The 17011-nt window shown below is 39.9% G+C and overlaps 1 protein-coding gene across 3 annotated transcripts in view; it reads left to right on the plus strand.

Moving 5' to 3' along the window:
* sfmbt2 (Scm like with four mbt domains 2) overlaps positions 1–17011 on the plus strand; it is a 67855-nt gene that overhangs the window by 36710 nt on the left and 14134 nt on the right. For all 3 annotated transcript variants that reach the window (XM_072674155.1, XM_072674156.1, XM_072674157.1), the window contains 6 exons: positions 6199–6287; positions 7577–7820; positions 12947–13044; positions 14234–14335; positions 14996–15143; positions 15280–15362. In XM_072674155.1, coding sequence (XP_072530256.1) covers positions 6199–6287; positions 7577–7820; positions 12947–13044; positions 14234–14335; positions 14996–15143; positions 15280–15362 — 764 coding nt within the window. The remainder of the gene's footprint in view (positions 1–6198; positions 6288–7576; positions 7821–12946; positions 13045–14233; positions 14336–14995; positions 15144–15279; positions 15363–17011) is intronic.

Consider the following 17011-nt stretch of genomic DNA (forward strand, 5'->3'; position numbering starts at 1 on the left):
ACTGCCAGATTCATATCGGAAAGTAAAAGACAGCAAAAATAAAGATACAAGGTTTTTGGAGGACAGCAACAATATGCTTGTCATTTCTGCAAAGTCAGAAAAATGAACATATTTTACAGTTAAAACTATTCTGTTAGTATTGTGTATATAACAATGAATTATGCAACAAGTAACAGCCTTGAATATCATTGAAACTGTAGCTTCAGGACAAGCCAGAAAACTGACTCTTACTGGATTTGAAGAGTCATGCAGAAACCTCTAAAACCTCAGCAGCTTCACAGGAGAAAGGAAAAACCTTCTTAACGTTTAATGGAAGTTAATATAAAAAGATTTAATTACAGGTCATTATTGGAGCATTTCTATTGGTCCGTTCATCATGAAAGTCCGATACAATGTAAAGAACAAAGACATTTACGGCATTTAGCTGATGCTCTTATCCAGAGCTACTTACAAGGTTACTCGTATTACAGAGGTGGGCCAATGTAGTGTTAGGAGTCCTGCCCAAGGACTCTTATTGGTGTAGCGCAGCATAGTCACCCAGACCGAAAATCGAACCCCAGTCTCCCACATGATGTGGTAGCTCACTGGCAGATAGTGGTGTTGTCTGTTGCGCCACACCGACCACAAGACCTCTCTGCCAGATTTACATTCCAGAACATCAAAAACATCAAAAACGTCCAAAATTAAGATGCAAGGGTGAAAGTGTGAAAGTTTAGTGTTTAGTGTAAAAAGCTGCTTATCTGGGCAGTGAGTGTTTATCCCTCTGCATAACACTAATATTAGAGTAAATGATAATATATAATAATAATAATAATAATATATTACAGTAAATAATAATCACTGTGTGAGATTTTAACACACTAGGTTTATTATTAGAAATGATTTAACTGTTTAGATTAGCCCAGTTTGTGGAGTCCCACAGGGTTCAGTTTTAGGGTCTGTAAAACTGTTGCTAACTGTGGCAGTAATGAAGTTACGAGAGTGAAGAACTGAAGTAAACAATCTCCAAAGTTCTCCTCATGGAGTCTAGTATTATTTAGAGTTCTCCTCAGATCAACACCTGGTTTGGTAAATCAGGGCTAAATGCTCCACGCTGTGCTTACTGGACTGGGGGGCGTCCAGGAGAAATCTGGAGGAACCGAGCTCTGTTCTTCAGACTAGCTCACCGACAAGATCTCACTACTTTTTTTCTTCAGAATGAGAAGCTCTGGTTTCTCCTTTTTACTGGATTTATCTTCACCTGCTTTATCTGTTCTGATGAGATCTTATTGCTGAGAGACTTTAATAATGTCATTAGGTGCCTAAAACTATTATCAGAATTTTTATTATCCATGATATTTGACCATTAGTATTCTGTCAGTGGCTCAGAGAGAAAGAAAATGAGGCTCAGAGAGAACAGACAGTGAGATGGAGAGTGGTTTGTGAATGGAGAGTGTACAGAGTGTCTTCAGGCAGCAGATTGCCTCATTGAAGGTGCGATGACCCTTCTAAACTGCATCTGTAAAAATAGTGAAGCTATTTCTGACTGTGTGAGATCAAACTGAGGTAGTTGCAGCCAAAGAGAGAAAGAGAGCGAGTGCAGAAGACTGAGAAGATAAAGCAATAATTGTAATTGTAGCTTCCTTATTTGTGTAAACACTCATTTTGGCAACACTATTATTAACCTTTTGAACCTTGGGTTTATTATTCCTTTATAAATCCTGCTATTAATGCAGAAACTACTGTGAATGGTTTGGTAATAGTGTAGTGTAGTTTGGGAAGTCCCACAGGGTTCTATGTTAGGGTTAATGAAACTGTTGGTAATAATGAGAGTAATGCGGGGCAGGGGTGGCTCAGCGGTTAGAGCTATTGATGACAGGGTTGTGGGTTCGATACCTGCGCTGCTGTCAAATAGTACAATAGTACAGTGACAAATTCTTGCACCTTTATATATATATATACTTACCTTAGCTTATATACTACTAGAGCTACAGATAGGTCCTGTAGCTACATGTAGATCTCCTCTTGAGATCTGCTCGGCTCTTGGGCTGAACATGCTGGGACGTCCTGACCTGGCCCATGAAATGTATGTAAATGATTTAGTGGACGGTGGAACAGTGGCTGATTTCTAATAGTTCTGAGATCTTCTTAAACCTTTTTCCCAGACTCCTTCCTCTGCATCTTCACCCTTCTTTCTGAAGGCCTCAGACAGCTCTCTGGATCTGGCCATGGTGATCTTCTCCACCCCTCACTTCACCAACTTCAATCAAGAGCAGAGCAGACTAAACGTCTGAGGTTTAGATAAGACAGACTCCTCTAGAATATTACCTCCATCTCTCAGTGTTGTTCAAATGAAGATCAGCTGTCCTTGTTTTTTAAATATGTTCAAGAAGACAATATGTTAAATAAGGTGTCCTAATGATCTCCAGCTTTATACTCTTGAGACCTTTTACCATATTTATTTCAGAACCATGACCTTTGAGCTGCAGCGTAGCAGCAAGTAGGTACAGTGGCACTGTCTCTTTGGTCCAGGGTATTTAATGAAGCATCGACTTTATCTGGGAAGCAACTTTGATCACTTAGGCCCAGTCATTCCTTCTTCCTGCTTCTCTGTCTCGTTGTTGTTTTCTCTCTCCCGTCTGCCTTTGTTTACCAGAATGTTCCCTCAGGGCCGAGATCATACCCTCATGAGCGGTGTCATGTGATACTGGTGTTGTGCCGCTGACGTCGCAGCCACAGTGACAGTGTGTTTGGCAGCGTAGCCAATAACACTGGCCTTCTGAAGGACCTCCTGTTACTACTTCAGCCGTTCAGTTCAATTCACTGCAGTTCAGTAGATTTTAATGGCCTTCACTTCAGCTCAGCTCGGTTAAACTCAGCTGGAGCAGAGCCAGGAATCTCCACAAATTGATGGCTCATTTTAAACTGAACAGAAACTAGGCTCAGCTAAATCATTTTAATGTATTAATGTAACAAGGTGGTACTGTTTTATATAACATGTCTCTAATAACTGTGTAATTACATATGAATAACTATGTAGTAAATATGTAATTACTAGGATGTTTGTTTTTGCTGTTACAGTAGTGCAGCTTGTGTAAATACACATGTATGACCTTCAGTCTTGACTCTTGTAACTACACCAGTCTATCTCAATAAGCATAATCCTCTCCAATATGCATATAAACATGTAATAAGATGGGACTAATTATAAATACACTTGTTTAATTAGTCAAAATTGAGGTTGATTCACGTGTTTTACATAAGCTGTACTACTCCAGTCCCTCTGTAACAGTAACTACGTCAGCAGTAGTTATAATTGGAACTAAATGGATTATTAATGTATGTGTGATGTGTAATTACACAGTTATTAATGAGACAACATCTAAATTATGACCCCTTAGTTAGTTTGTTTGGGACCATTTCTGTTGTCTATTTACCATGAAATGCTAACGCTGTATAAAGGACAACTGGTGGTTTGGTGTGAGACCTTAAGGAGGTCCATGATGGCTTTTTAGGGCGTGGGGTCCTTGGGCTGAACTTGCTGGGACGTCCTGATCTGGCCATGTTGGCTGTTGCTGTAAATGTTCACCCCAGATGAAGATCAGATGTTAGATCCTTATTTTTGAATATGTTTAAGGGGACAAAGGTGTCCATGGGGTGTCCTAATTTTTAGATGATCTACCTCGAGACCTGATCTCAAGTTTTCTAATATTGACTTTTTAATCAATAGTTTTCACTTTAGGGTCATTTTGTACGTGTATCTCCAGAAGAATTGGGTTTATATGATGTAGAAACAATGACCTTTGAGCTACAGTGTAAATTTCTCATTGGTTCTACCTTTATGATGACACAACAGTGCAAAGGTGCTAAATGAGACAGTGTAGGCACACAGAGCAGTACTGGACAGACAGTACTGGACAGACAGTCCTACCCCAACACAAGACCGGAGAGCCTGTTTACACCCGGCGTTAACATGCGTTTCATATCCGCAAACTATCTGGATTTACTTTGGCCGAATTCTGTTTTCACTTTTCGCTGAAATCCGTCTTTATGCCGCAAATCTCACCGTCTTAATCGAACACTAACGCTGTTTATTTAGTGGATTTAGGTGTAGTGTGATCAGAAGAGATCGGATTTTACTTACTTTAATTACATGATTCCATACACATGGACTAAAGTATAATAAATGAATGACTTTACAAAGCCAAGACTTTACATTTCAAGAAAGGACTTACTCCAGGATAATAAGTCACTGTTGGAGATATAGAGGGAACAAACCCAAGAGATCATGCTGCTCTCCTCTGCCAGGCTAGAAGGGGTTTCCATAGTTGCCAGTTGTTGTCTTTTGTCTCTCAGAGGAAGTGGTGGCGTTGTCTCTCGGCCGCTGTTCTACTAGCACGTCATAAGGAAACCAGTCCAAAAGAAAAGGCCCAACATTTCAGGGAAAGTACGGCTCCATTAATTTACATTAACCCTGTGGGATCTATGCATCAGTGCATTATTTTTTAAATCAATGGACACTCAGGATATATATGTATATGTGTGAAAAAAAAAAACGTATATATATATATATATATGTTTTTTTTGTTTTTTTTTCACATATATATATATATATATATATATCCTGAGTGTCCGTCGGCTTCACACAAAACACACAAATCCATCAATTAGACATGGCAAAAGGCATGTTTCTCGACTGGTCTTCATAGCCTTGTAACTCCGGAAGCGAGTAATGGACGATCTTGCCATCAGACGCAATAGAAAACATGGGCTCTACACATGTGTAATTACATATGAATAACTATGTAGTAAATATGTAATTACTAGGATGTTTGTTTTCGCTGTTACAGTAGTGCAGCTTGTGTAAATACACATGTATGTCCTTCAGTCTTGACTCTTGTAACTACACCAGTCTATCTCAATAACTGTAACAGCATAATCCTTATGTGCATATAAACATGTAATAAGATGGTAAGATTAATTATAAATACACTTGTTTAAAACACTTACAGATTCACCAATAAGACATGGCAAAAGACATGTTTCTCGACCTGTCTTCATAGCCTTGTATCTTACTGTGTTTAACAGGCAGGTTCTAACTGGTGTGTTTGTAATCTGCCTGTATAACCAATCTGTAATTGAATGTTTTGTATGAAACTGACCAATGGACCCTCAGGAATTCGTTTATATATTATATGTGTCTAACGAGTTTAGGTTGAGGTGTGGGTTGAAGTTTTTGGGGTGCAATTAAGTCGTTTGAATTTTATGAGATCTTATTGGGTCAGGGGTCTTGTGCTCCATGGCTCTGGCTAGGCTGTGGACCCAGCGCAGCTCCGTCTAGGAGGAATTTATGTTCTACATTTCTTTCATTATTTTGTTGTTCTTGTTTATCTGTATTGATGTGATGTAATAGATGTTATATGATGTAAACTCAGTGTTGTATTTTCTTGCCTGTATAAACAGCACAGGATGTGCCGAGCGAGTAAGTCGTGACTCTGATATCAGTTCAAATGAAACAGTGTCCATCTCCTCCACTTCACTCTGCATGGGTGTAATTTGTAACAGTGCATGTAACGATGTGAGAAGCCGCCACCATATTCTGAATACTTTGTTGACAGATTTGGTGGGAATACCGGTCTGCTAGCCGGTTATCCCACTGTCATCAGTAGGGGCAGTTAATCATTATAATCTGCCTCAGTGCTGAATACAAACACACAGCTTTACACAGCGCTTTGCTGAACTGGAAGGGGCTGATTAGCAGAGCGCTGCGCTCATGAATGTTTAAGGGCTCGTTCACCGAGGGGCAGAGAGGAGGAAGGAATGCAAAAGGGAGTGCATTTATAAACAAAACAGCGCTTGTATGCAAATGAGAAGGGTGGGGATGTGTGTAAATGTGTGTGTGTGTGAGAGAGTGGGTGTGGGTGTGTGTAAGTAGTGTAAGTATGTGGTTGCCCTTGCCATTTTGCAAAACAGCACCCATTCTGTATACACACACACACACACACACACACACACACACACACACACACACACACGTTCACTCATACTCATATCCACATACCCTGCTAACTTTTCCTGGCCTTAAATATTAGCATGCTAGACTAGATCTCACTGTGTGTGTGTGTGTGTGTGTGTGTGTGCGTGTGTGTGTGTGTGTGTGAAGGTGTGTGTTGCAGGTTTGTTGGTTTAAATCCCTAATCCTCTCTCCTTTGTTCGCAGCTATTAAAGAAAAACACAGCAACTGGACTGAGTTTCTCATTAAAGAGCTCACAGGATCACGGACAGCACCAGCCAACCTGCTCGAAGGAGTAAGTGTGTGTGTTTGTGCATGTATGTGTCCATGTTTTTGGCACTTATGGGGACCAACTGTTCACAGGAGGATGAGATTAGGAAGGTTTTGATAATGTGGGGACGTGTGACTGGTCCCTATGAGGACAGTGATGTAGGTTAAATAGGATTGTTTAGGGAGATTCATGCAAAATCAATATCGATGACCCACAAAGATAGAATTACGAGCTTGTATATGGTGTAAGATCCTGTAAATACTTTCATATGTGATTTATGTTCGTTTTTGTTATTACCCATAGTTCAGTTGTCTTATTTTATCACTGTCACTCAAATGTTGTATCTGCTTAACTTGCATTTTTACAATTTCATTTTTCACTTTTTCACGCGATGTGAATCTGGCATCTGGTTGTTTTTTACATTGTGTCAGAATTCCATGATGAACGGACCAATAGAAACGCGGCAAATGACCTGAAATCAAATCTTTTTCCATTGACTTCCATTGAAAGTTAAAGAGGTTTTATCTTCTCCTGTAAAGCTGCTGTTTTGGTGGTATGACGTGCGACAATACACAACATGTCCAAATGTTTGTGGACACTCCTTCTAATGAATGCATTCAACATACTGTATATTACAATACATCAGCTTGTGTAGTCCCTGTAGATGTCCCTGAGAAGTACTGCCAATAGAATAGGACTCTCTGGAGCAGATAAACATGAACCTATCGGCAACATGCTGCTGCCTAATGCCAGGCGTGGCCTAGAGGGGTATAAAGCCCCCCAGCATTGAGCTGTGGAGCAGTGGAAGAACTGTGTTCTCTGGAGTAATGGATGATGATGGTGCTCCATCCAGTACTTTTGGGATGAGTTGGGGAGTTGGGGAGGATGAAGAGGGGTGGTAAACATCCAGCAGTCTGACCTCACTAAGGCTCTTGTCGCTGAATGCAATCAAATTCTCACAGCAGTGCTCCTCCAAAAGCTAGTAGAAAGTCTTCTTCTCTGGACAGTAGAGACAGTTACTCCATCAAAGGTAGTGAACAAGCAGGTGAAGCTCATGATTTCCATCTAAGTTCTAGCTCAGGCTGCTTTTTAAATGAGGTAGCCAATCAGAACAGAGGTCATTTGCATCCATCCTTAAGGAGCATTCCAAAAATATGAATGAATTACTGGAAGAAGGTGGAATATTTAGCAGGATGTATCTACAGTGAAATGTAATGTACAGATCAGTAGCTCAAATGTATTCTCTCACTGTCTCTCTCTCGCTCTCGCTCTCACTGTCTCTCTCTCGCTCCTGCTATCACTGTCTCTCGTAGCCTTTGAGGGGTAAGAACACGGTGGATCTGATCGTGTCGGGGTGTGTGTTGGAGATCCGTGATGCCAGCGAGCCTTCTGTTTACTGGGCAGCAAGGGTCCTGCGAAATGTTGGTGGGCGACTTTGCCTCAGCTACGTTGGCCTGGAAGACCCTGCCCACTTCATGTGGATCTTCTACCTGGACACTAGGCTCCGCCCCCTGGGCTGGGCCAAAGAGAACCATCTCTCAGTGGAGCCTCCCACAGGTGAGAATTAGAGAATGTTAAAAATCCTACAGTGTCCATTTATTTTTGCGCTACATTGCAGTTTGCAGTTTTGGTTTTTAATAATTCAAATACAAAATACATTTAGATTTAAGTATTTTTTTAATGTTTCATCATATTTGTGTTTTATTTCATATTTTTAATTGTAAAAAAAGTCTGAAGCAAGCTTAGTTAAGTTGGGCTGAATTGTGAAAATGAATTGTAAATATGTGGTTCCTCCAGTCACGTTTGTTTATAAAATACTAAATCACACTAAAATATTCCAAATTGATTAATAAAATTGATTATAATGTAAAATATTCCCTGAATGATGTTTGACCTTTACTTCTAGTGGGAATATGTACAGCTCATTCTGTTCATGTATATAAAATAAAATGGTAAATTATATCAAATAAAAAATTTGTAACTTTTTATATTTTTATTTACCTATAAAACATATATACCTATATACATATATAAATTTACCGTTAAATATATATTGCACACACTGGCATTCACTGTTTGATGCAAGACTGATTCCCTCTATAGGAAAGTGCTGAAGACCATATTTTACCGTAATTACAGGGTTTATAAAAAAAAGAAAATAATTGTAATTAAAAAAATAATAATACCAAAAAAATTCCCACTGATTCCCAAATTAAATAACTAGCATTAGCCTGTTTCACTGTGTGCTAAGCTAACATGCTTCACTGCTTGCAATTAGAAAACGCACCTGTTTTGCGGGTAGACTGAACCATATCATGTGAATAGAAGGAGGGGGAGGGCTTAATCAGGTAATGCAGAGGCTTTGGGTGTCTGCTTTTACTTTTAACATTTGAAATAGAAAATTCTATGAATGATAAAAGTGATGAAAAATTATGAAATGATGAAAAAGTTTAATAATTTAATATTTCAAACATTTTAGGCTTCCTTAGAATTGTCCAATTTCCCTGGAAGCCACTCCTCCCAATGTAACATCCTATAAATGATCATTCCTGCCTTCCGTGTCCCCAGAAGTTTCTGCACCCCACACCACCATGTTTCTTCATATCTCTCAGTTCTAGCTCCACCTATCAGAAGGTGGTCTGGCCTTCTAGCCTAATGCAGAAGCCACCTGAAACTTTCTGAACTCCAGCCCATGGTCTCTCTTAGAGTTCCCCCTGTCTTACAGGCTCCTCCCATATTGTCATTTTCATGCAAAAAATCCTGTATCCTTTTTGCACTTTTTGGACCAATAGAAATGCTCCAAAATGACCTGGAAGAACATTGAACGTTGACTTCCATTGAAAGTTATAAAGCTTTTTGCTTTCTCCTGTAAAGTTGACATTTTGGAGATTTATTTTTACAGTGTTGAAACTTTTTTGAAGGATTTGAAAGGGTAGTTTTACTGTCAGCTTCAGCTTTGCATGTCTTTCCCCATTTAATTACTTATAGTGGAAAATAGGTCCTATGAAAATAACCCCAGATCCCACAGAGCTCCACCCCCTTCCTTCCCTTCCTCGTTGCACATACTCACCAGAGAGTTGAAATATCTGTTACTGGTGCTGCCCACTCTCTCAGATTTCCGAAGAAACCCACTTCCCCTTTTCTCCTCAGTGTTTCTCCTCAGCTGAAGTGCAGGAGGAGGAATGAGGCGACGGTGGATGGCAGCACGCCACCCCAAACAGCCCTGCCGAGCTTTCAATTTACTTTATCTCAAACATGTTGGACCAGATTTCCAACCTCAGATTAGACCTAAATCTAGACTGCATGGAATTTCTAAAGACAAAACACCGCTTAGCATCAAGGATCCTTCAGGATGTGCGGTTCTCAGAATCCTTTCGACTGGGGGTTTCTCATCTCATTTACTAAAAGCTTTGGGAGGCTTTGATGAAGCACTGAGCGGTTCTTCAGCCGGCTGATCTGTACACTTCTAACAATGATTCTTTATGAGTTCTTTACTAAAGACAATGGTTCTATGAACCTTTTTTGGAACTATCTAGAACCCTTTTTGAGTGTTCTTCTGTATCAGGGCTTTGAAGGATGACATTTACATTTATGGCATTTGCTGACGCTCTTATCCAACTCGTATTACAGAGGTGGGTCAGTGTAGTGTTAGGAGTCTTGCCCAAGGACTCTTATTGGTGTAGCACAGCATAGTCACACAGCCCGGTAATCAAACCCCTGTTTTCCACATGACGTAGTAGCTCAGCAGTACTAGTGTTTTCCGTTGCGCCACACCAACCAATGACATCAGTTGTTAAGTGAAGGAAAAATCTTTCATTCTTTCGATCTTATCAATCTTTCATTGATAGAAAGGCCTCGCATTCCTTTTAAGATTGAGAGTAAGGTTAAGCAGACTGTAGCTTCTCAAAATATAAAAAAAGCTTCACGTCTAACACGTCTGATTTACTTTAGAGAACTTGAAGTAGTGAAGTTCCTTGTCTTCGTTTCAGAGAAGTCTGTTTGATTTCACATTTTTTATTTTTTATAATTTCTCGTTCAGGAAACATCCGGCTCCAAATATCATAAACTTAGGGGGCAGTGGTGGCTCAGCGGTTAGAGCGCCGGGATATCGATAACAGGGTTGTGGGTTCGATTCCCGGGCTCGGCAAGCTGCCACTGTTGGGCCCTTGAGCAAGGCCCTTTACCCTCTCTGCTCCCCGGGCGCTGGAGTTGGCTGCCCACCGCTCTGGGTGTGTGTGTGTACTCACTGCCCCTAACACATGTGTGTGTGTGAGTGTGTGTTCACTACCAGATGGGTTAAATGCGGAGGACACATTTCGCTGTACAGTGTACACTGTATAGTGACAAATACGTGCACCTTTACCTTTACCTTTACCTTTAAACTGCAGGTGACAGACATGTGGTTGATACTCATAAAATACAACCTTACAACCACTTTCCCACACTAAGACCGCCCCTCCAACATGTGCACATCCGTCTCATTTCTCGCACACACACACATATACACACACACACACACACACACACACACACACACACTTATTCAGCAGATAAATAAATACACACATATCCACCAGAATAGGACATGAACAGTACTTAAGTAATTTATTTAAGTACTTTTGAGTATTTCCATTTTGTTGAGGCACTGGGGACACACAGGTATCCACTGTAGTTAGGATGTCGTGGCTGGGAGGTTTCAAGCAGGCCTAAGTTGGTTGGATCGTGGCAGTGTGTTTGTGTGTGTGTGTGCGCATGTGTGTATGTGTATGTGTGTGAGGGTGGATATACCCCTCAAACCTGTAATTAACTCTGTATAACATCAGAATAAACACAAATAAACATGACATCAGTGGTCAGTGAGAGTGTCTACCTGTAAAACTCCTCTATATAACATTAAAATAAACCTAAATAAACATAAAGTCAGTGTCTACCTGTAATTAACTCTATATAACATTAGAGTAAACCCAAATAAACACGACATCAGTGGTCAGTGAGAGTATCTACCTGTAATTAACTCTATATAACATTAGAGTAAACCCAAATAAACACGACATCAGTGGTCAGTGAGAGTATCTACCTGTAATTAACTCTATATAACATTAGAATTAACCCATATCATCCAAGAATTAATCCAGTGGTAGGTTCTTATAATGTTGGTTGGAAGAACATGAACACGTGCTGAACTGAATACGTATGGACTACCAGCAGCTCATATGATTCACTTTAATGAAAACCGGTTCACTGATTCACTGATTCACTGATTCTCTGAGTCACATTTCTTACAAGTGTGAAGCTTTAATACATTTACCAGACGTATAACAGACTACTTACAGTAAATAAATGCAATTAATTGGCCACTGCTGAACCGCAGAGAAATGTGTGTGTGTGTGTGTTTTCTGTGGAAACTCTGACTAATAGGCTTGTTGTGCTAGACTGAGGTTTGGTTACACTGAGCTCTGCAGTAGAGTTTTATTCATTCTTTTTTTAGGAGGCTTCTTTGAGCTCAAATAAACAGCTTGTTTAAACACTTCAGCAGAGCCTCTTACTGCACTCTTAAAAATAATGGTGCTACAAATGATCAGAATCAGAATCAGAATCTCTTTATTTCACCAAGTATGTTACCCATACAAGGAATTTGTCTTGGTGAGAGCAACACGCATGACAAGTAACAAAGAAACACAGAACACAGTCTTAAACTAAAGGAAAATGACACTAAACAATAAATAGGGTAGGGGATAAATTAAAAAAAGTAGAAAGTACTAAAGGTAATAAAGGTAATAAAGAGCTGAAAAATATATTTACAGAAAAGAAAAGGACATCTGTACAGGTGTGCAAATAGTCATAGTGCATCAAACAAATGATCCTTTGTTTGGTTCCATAAAGAGCCGTGTTTGTAATAGAGATGAACGTTGAGGTGTGTGAATGTTCAGGTATTTTAAATGGATATACGTTCAAATGTTTGATGTGCAAATGCACACACACAGCTTGTCTAGTCTCTGTAGAGAAGCACTGCCAATACAATAGGACTCTCTGGAGCAGATAAACATCATGATCCTAATCCCCCCCCCCCCAGTATTGAGCTGTGGAGCAGTGGAGGAGCTGTGTTCTCTGGAATGATGGGTGTTGCTCCATCCAGTACTTGCAGACTTGATCCTACAACCTCACTTACGCTCTCGTCGCTGAATGCCATCAAATCGTCACAGCAATGCTTCATGAATGAGCAGGTGTCCCAATACTTTTGTCCATATAGTGTACCTCTTTTATAAACATGGTTCGGCTTTTTGTAGCACCTTTATTTGTGGGAGTGTGTGGTAAATGAGCCTGCTGTAGCTCTGTTGTTTGTGAAGAAATCACCAGAGGCACTGTGTGTAAGTGTGTGAGTGTGTGTGTGTGTATGTGTGAGTCACTCTGGCTTTTCTGAGCAGCAGATTTCTATCACTTCTCAGGAACTGTGACTAAAATATCCAGCCGGAGTTCTGGATCAAAGCCCAGGCTTCATTGTTTTCCGAAGCCCGTGCACATGTGTTTGTTTATGTTGGGCGACACAGAGAACATCAACAGCGTTCGGATTCGCAGACGGACAGATGGATCAATGAAGTGTCAGACAGCTGGACGGATGGATGGATGGATGAATGAACGAAAGCCTACATTAACTTTCCACACTGTTGTCTTGTCCTCTACAGAGCTACGGGACACGAAGAGCGCCACGGAGTGGAGAGAGGCTTTGGAGCAAGCCACCTCCGAAGCCATGCAGAGCCCTCTGCCTCTGGAAGTCTTTAAGGTAACGATGGGCTCAGGGTATAACAACATTTACACCACTGCCAGCTGAAGTGAAGAACATTGATGATCCGGTTCCAGTGGCATCTGTCATGGGGTGGATCTATCAGGCAGCAAGTGGACAGTCAGTTAGTGAGTTCTTGAAGGTGATGGAGGTGTGGAAGCAAGAGAAACAGGGAAGCGTTAGAATCTGAGCCACTTTGACAAAAACCACAGGCAGGATTCGTGCATCAGGCGGGATTTGTTGAGGGGGGGGGGGGTTACTGGTGGGATTTTATTTGTGGGGTGTTCCCAGTATGTACTGGTCGGCACCTACCAAAGGCCAAAATTGCTCCAAGGAAGGACAACCGGTGAACCAGCGGCCGAGTCATGGGCAATCATGGAGGTCCCACCTCCCAACTTAAAGGCCTTAAAGGAGCTGCTGCTGACATCTAAAGGTGTCCAGATTCCACAGAGAACACCTTCAGAGATCTTGTTGTGAAAGGTCAGAGCTTACAGGAGGTGGTTTTAATGTTATGGCTGATTGGTGTATGCTACCTAACTGTCTGGTAGAGGCGTCAGACGTAGCCGTGTATAGGGTTGGAATCTGAAAGGTAATTGGCAGGCTAACAGCGGCCTGGCTAATCATCAGCATAATCTCTGGTTCAGTGATCTTCTTGGGTTTGCTGCTGCAGCCACCGTCCTACCAGATTCTCAAGACTCTGTTCTGTGGAGCGATGAAACAAATTTGGGCCTACGGGTCAGCGGTATGTCTGGAAGAGAAGAATGAAGGACACGCTGAAAAGAACACCCTGCCTACAGTGAAGCAGGGCGGTGGCTCAGTGATGCTCTGGGGCTGCTTTGCTTCCTCTGGCACTGGACAGTCTGTGGTATGGAGGGCAAGATGGATTTGTAGGAGATCATTTTTTGACCAAAAATGTTTCTGTGTGGGCTGGTCCTTAAATATCATCATTTCATAGGTGTAGAGGGTTAAGGGGATATACACATGATGCAGTGTTATGCCACCTCCTCAAGCCTTTTTTTGTAATCCTTGCTGGTGTGTTGGTCAACCAGTGCCACACCAGCACTGGACCAGCATAAACCATCTTAGCCCAGCAGTGAATCCACTAAATAACATATTTTCATGTTTCCACACCACTAACAGTGAGTGTGTACTGTGTGTGTGTGTGTGTGTGTGTGTGTGTGTTTTACAGGATCATGCTGATTTGCATAAGCACTCTTTCAAATCAGGAATGAAGCTGGAGATGGTAACACCTGGAGAACCCTTCCACATCTGCCCTGTATCTGTCACTAAAGTAAGCCCCCCCAAACACACACACACACATACATACAACCACACACACACATACCCACAAAGACACACACACACATATTTATAGTAATTGCTTATCTACAATGATACAACGGTGTAGTGTTTCTAATAAAGTGGCCAGTGAGTGGAAGTACACAGTAGGTGTTTCTAATAAAGTGGCCAGTGAGTGGATATACATAGTAGGTGTTTCTAATAAAGTGGCCAGTGAGTGGATGTACATAGTAGGTGTTTCTAATAAAGTGGCCAGTGAGTGGAAGTACACAGTAGGTGTTTCTAATAAAGTGGCCAGTGAGTGGATGTACACAGTAGGTGTTTCTAATAAAGTGGCCAGTGAGTGGATGTACACAGTAGGTGTTTCTAATAAAGTGGCCAGCGAGTGGATGTACATAGTAGGTGTTTCTAATAAAGTGGCCAGCGAGTGGATGTACATAGTAGGTGTTTCTAATAAAGTGGCCAGTGAGTGGAAGTACACAGTAGGTGTTTCTAATAAAGTGGCCAGAGAGTGGATGTTCATGGTAGGTGTTTCAAAGATGGCACCTCACACTTCCCAAGAGATGCTGCACGCACTCTGCTCATCACTGCTGGGTGAACCCCCTCCGGACCTTCTGCTTCACCTGCTTCGTCATGTTGCTCTCCTCTGCAGGTATACAACGAGTACTTCTTCCAGATCACAGTGGACGATCTGACGTCTGAGGCCACGCCCCCCTCTGTAGTTTGTCATGCAGATTCGCCGGCCATTCTACCAGTCCAGTGGTGCCTGAAGAACGGAGTCAGACTGGAGAAGCCTAGAGGTGGGTCTGAAAGAGCTGTGCTGCCCTGCACTGATTTCAGTTGGTGAATGTTTGAGTATGAGTGTGTATCAGTGTCAGTGTGTCAGTCTGTCTGCCTGTCTCTTAACCTGTCAGTCTCTCTGTGTCTTTGTCTCAGGCTGTCAGTCTCAGGATTTTGACTGGGCTGATTATTTGAAGTATTCCGGTACAGAAGCTGCTCCAGAGGCCTGTTTCCCCAACGTAAGAAATGTGTTTCTCAGCTCTTACTCATACTGGGCTACAGAGTAGCGCTACAGATAGAGTTAAAGCATGGTGGTAATAGCTTTGTGTTTTATTTCCATATTAATTATTATTTATTTATAATAAGTTATTCACCGTTTTCTTGGGAAATTCCATTTACGTTTAGTAGTCACAACACCTCACATGTAGCCAGCAGTATGTTTTAAATACAACTTTTAATTATAATAGTAATTTTTATTGGTACAGTTAATAAAACTGTGTCCTCTATTAGTTTAGTTATTTAGTTATTTAATATGTATTTGCATTACAGTTTTCTACCAGATATGTCTATAAGTCTATTTTTCCAACTTTGCAAGGGAGGGATATGACTTCTAAACTTTCCATGGAAGGCAAAATAAAAAGATTTTATTTTACCATGCTGAAATATCAAAAAGTGAAAAATTAATATATCAAAAAGTGTAAAATCGCAAATTCTACATGTTCACACCACCTCATTTGCAGCCAGTGTATTACCAGATACAAATTATATCCAAAAGTGAAAATTTGTAATATTTATAATGGTAATTTATTTTAGTTCCTAAAAATGTTTTTCTTTATGGCTTCATACTTAATATATGCCTTAATTTACTGCAATGCTATAATGTTCAACAGACCTTCTACATAACAGTTTTGTGGCAGACATGTGAACCTATTTTTTTCTGCAAAAAGATTGTGATCAATGCATGTATATATATATATATATATATATATATAGTGCCATTTGATCAGAAATTTACAAATGTAAGGTATATTATGTTTTGCATAGTAATGTGTATAATAATTGACCTGTTTATAAAGGTAATTTATGTCAATAGATATAATATAAAATAAAATATTTTATTAAGTCATTTTGGAAGCATTTCTATTAGTTTTAAAATAGATCACAAAATAAAGGACAATATTTTAATTGTTACCAGATAAAAATTACATCAAAATGTGAAAAATGAAATAATAGAGTGGCAAGAAATAATATGTGGCAAAAACACCTCACTGGTAGGCAGTCATATTTTTTGTCAGTACGACTTTAAGGTATAACTATACATTTTTGCATATTTATTTTGATAGTAATTGGCTTTTAAATGTATTGTGGTTGAATTTATTTTACTTTACTATAACTTTCAACAGACCTCCAACATTACAGTTTTGTACCAGATATGTCAGACAGACAGTCTATTTTTCATATTGACAAAATATAAAAGAGCTAAAATTGTAGTTATATCAGAAACATATAACAAATTATATATATATATATATAAAAACTTCACTTTAGGCAGTGGTAGTTTTTCAATACTACTACAATCCTACATTTTTGTGTAGTGATTTGTGTAATAATTGACTTGAGGGTGATTAGGTGATAAGGTGATTTATTTCAATGTAAAAAGATATATATATATATATATATATATATATATATATATATATATATATATATATATATGTATGTATGTGTGTATATATATATATATATATTTATAAAAAGTTATTTTGGAGTGTTTCTATTGGTCTTAAATTTTAAATGTTGACACAAAATAAAGGACGAGATTCTAATTAGTACCAGATGATATCAAATAATATCAAAAAGTGTAAAGTGGCTAAAAATGTTATCTGAT

The sequence above is a fragment of the Salminus brasiliensis genome, chromosome 2 (assembly GCF_030463535.1).
Source record: "Salminus brasiliensis chromosome 2, fSalBra1.hap2, whole genome shotgun sequence".
In the NCBI taxonomy this organism is placed as follows: domain Eukaryota; kingdom Metazoa; phylum Chordata; class Actinopteri; order Characiformes; family Bryconidae; genus Salminus; species Salminus brasiliensis.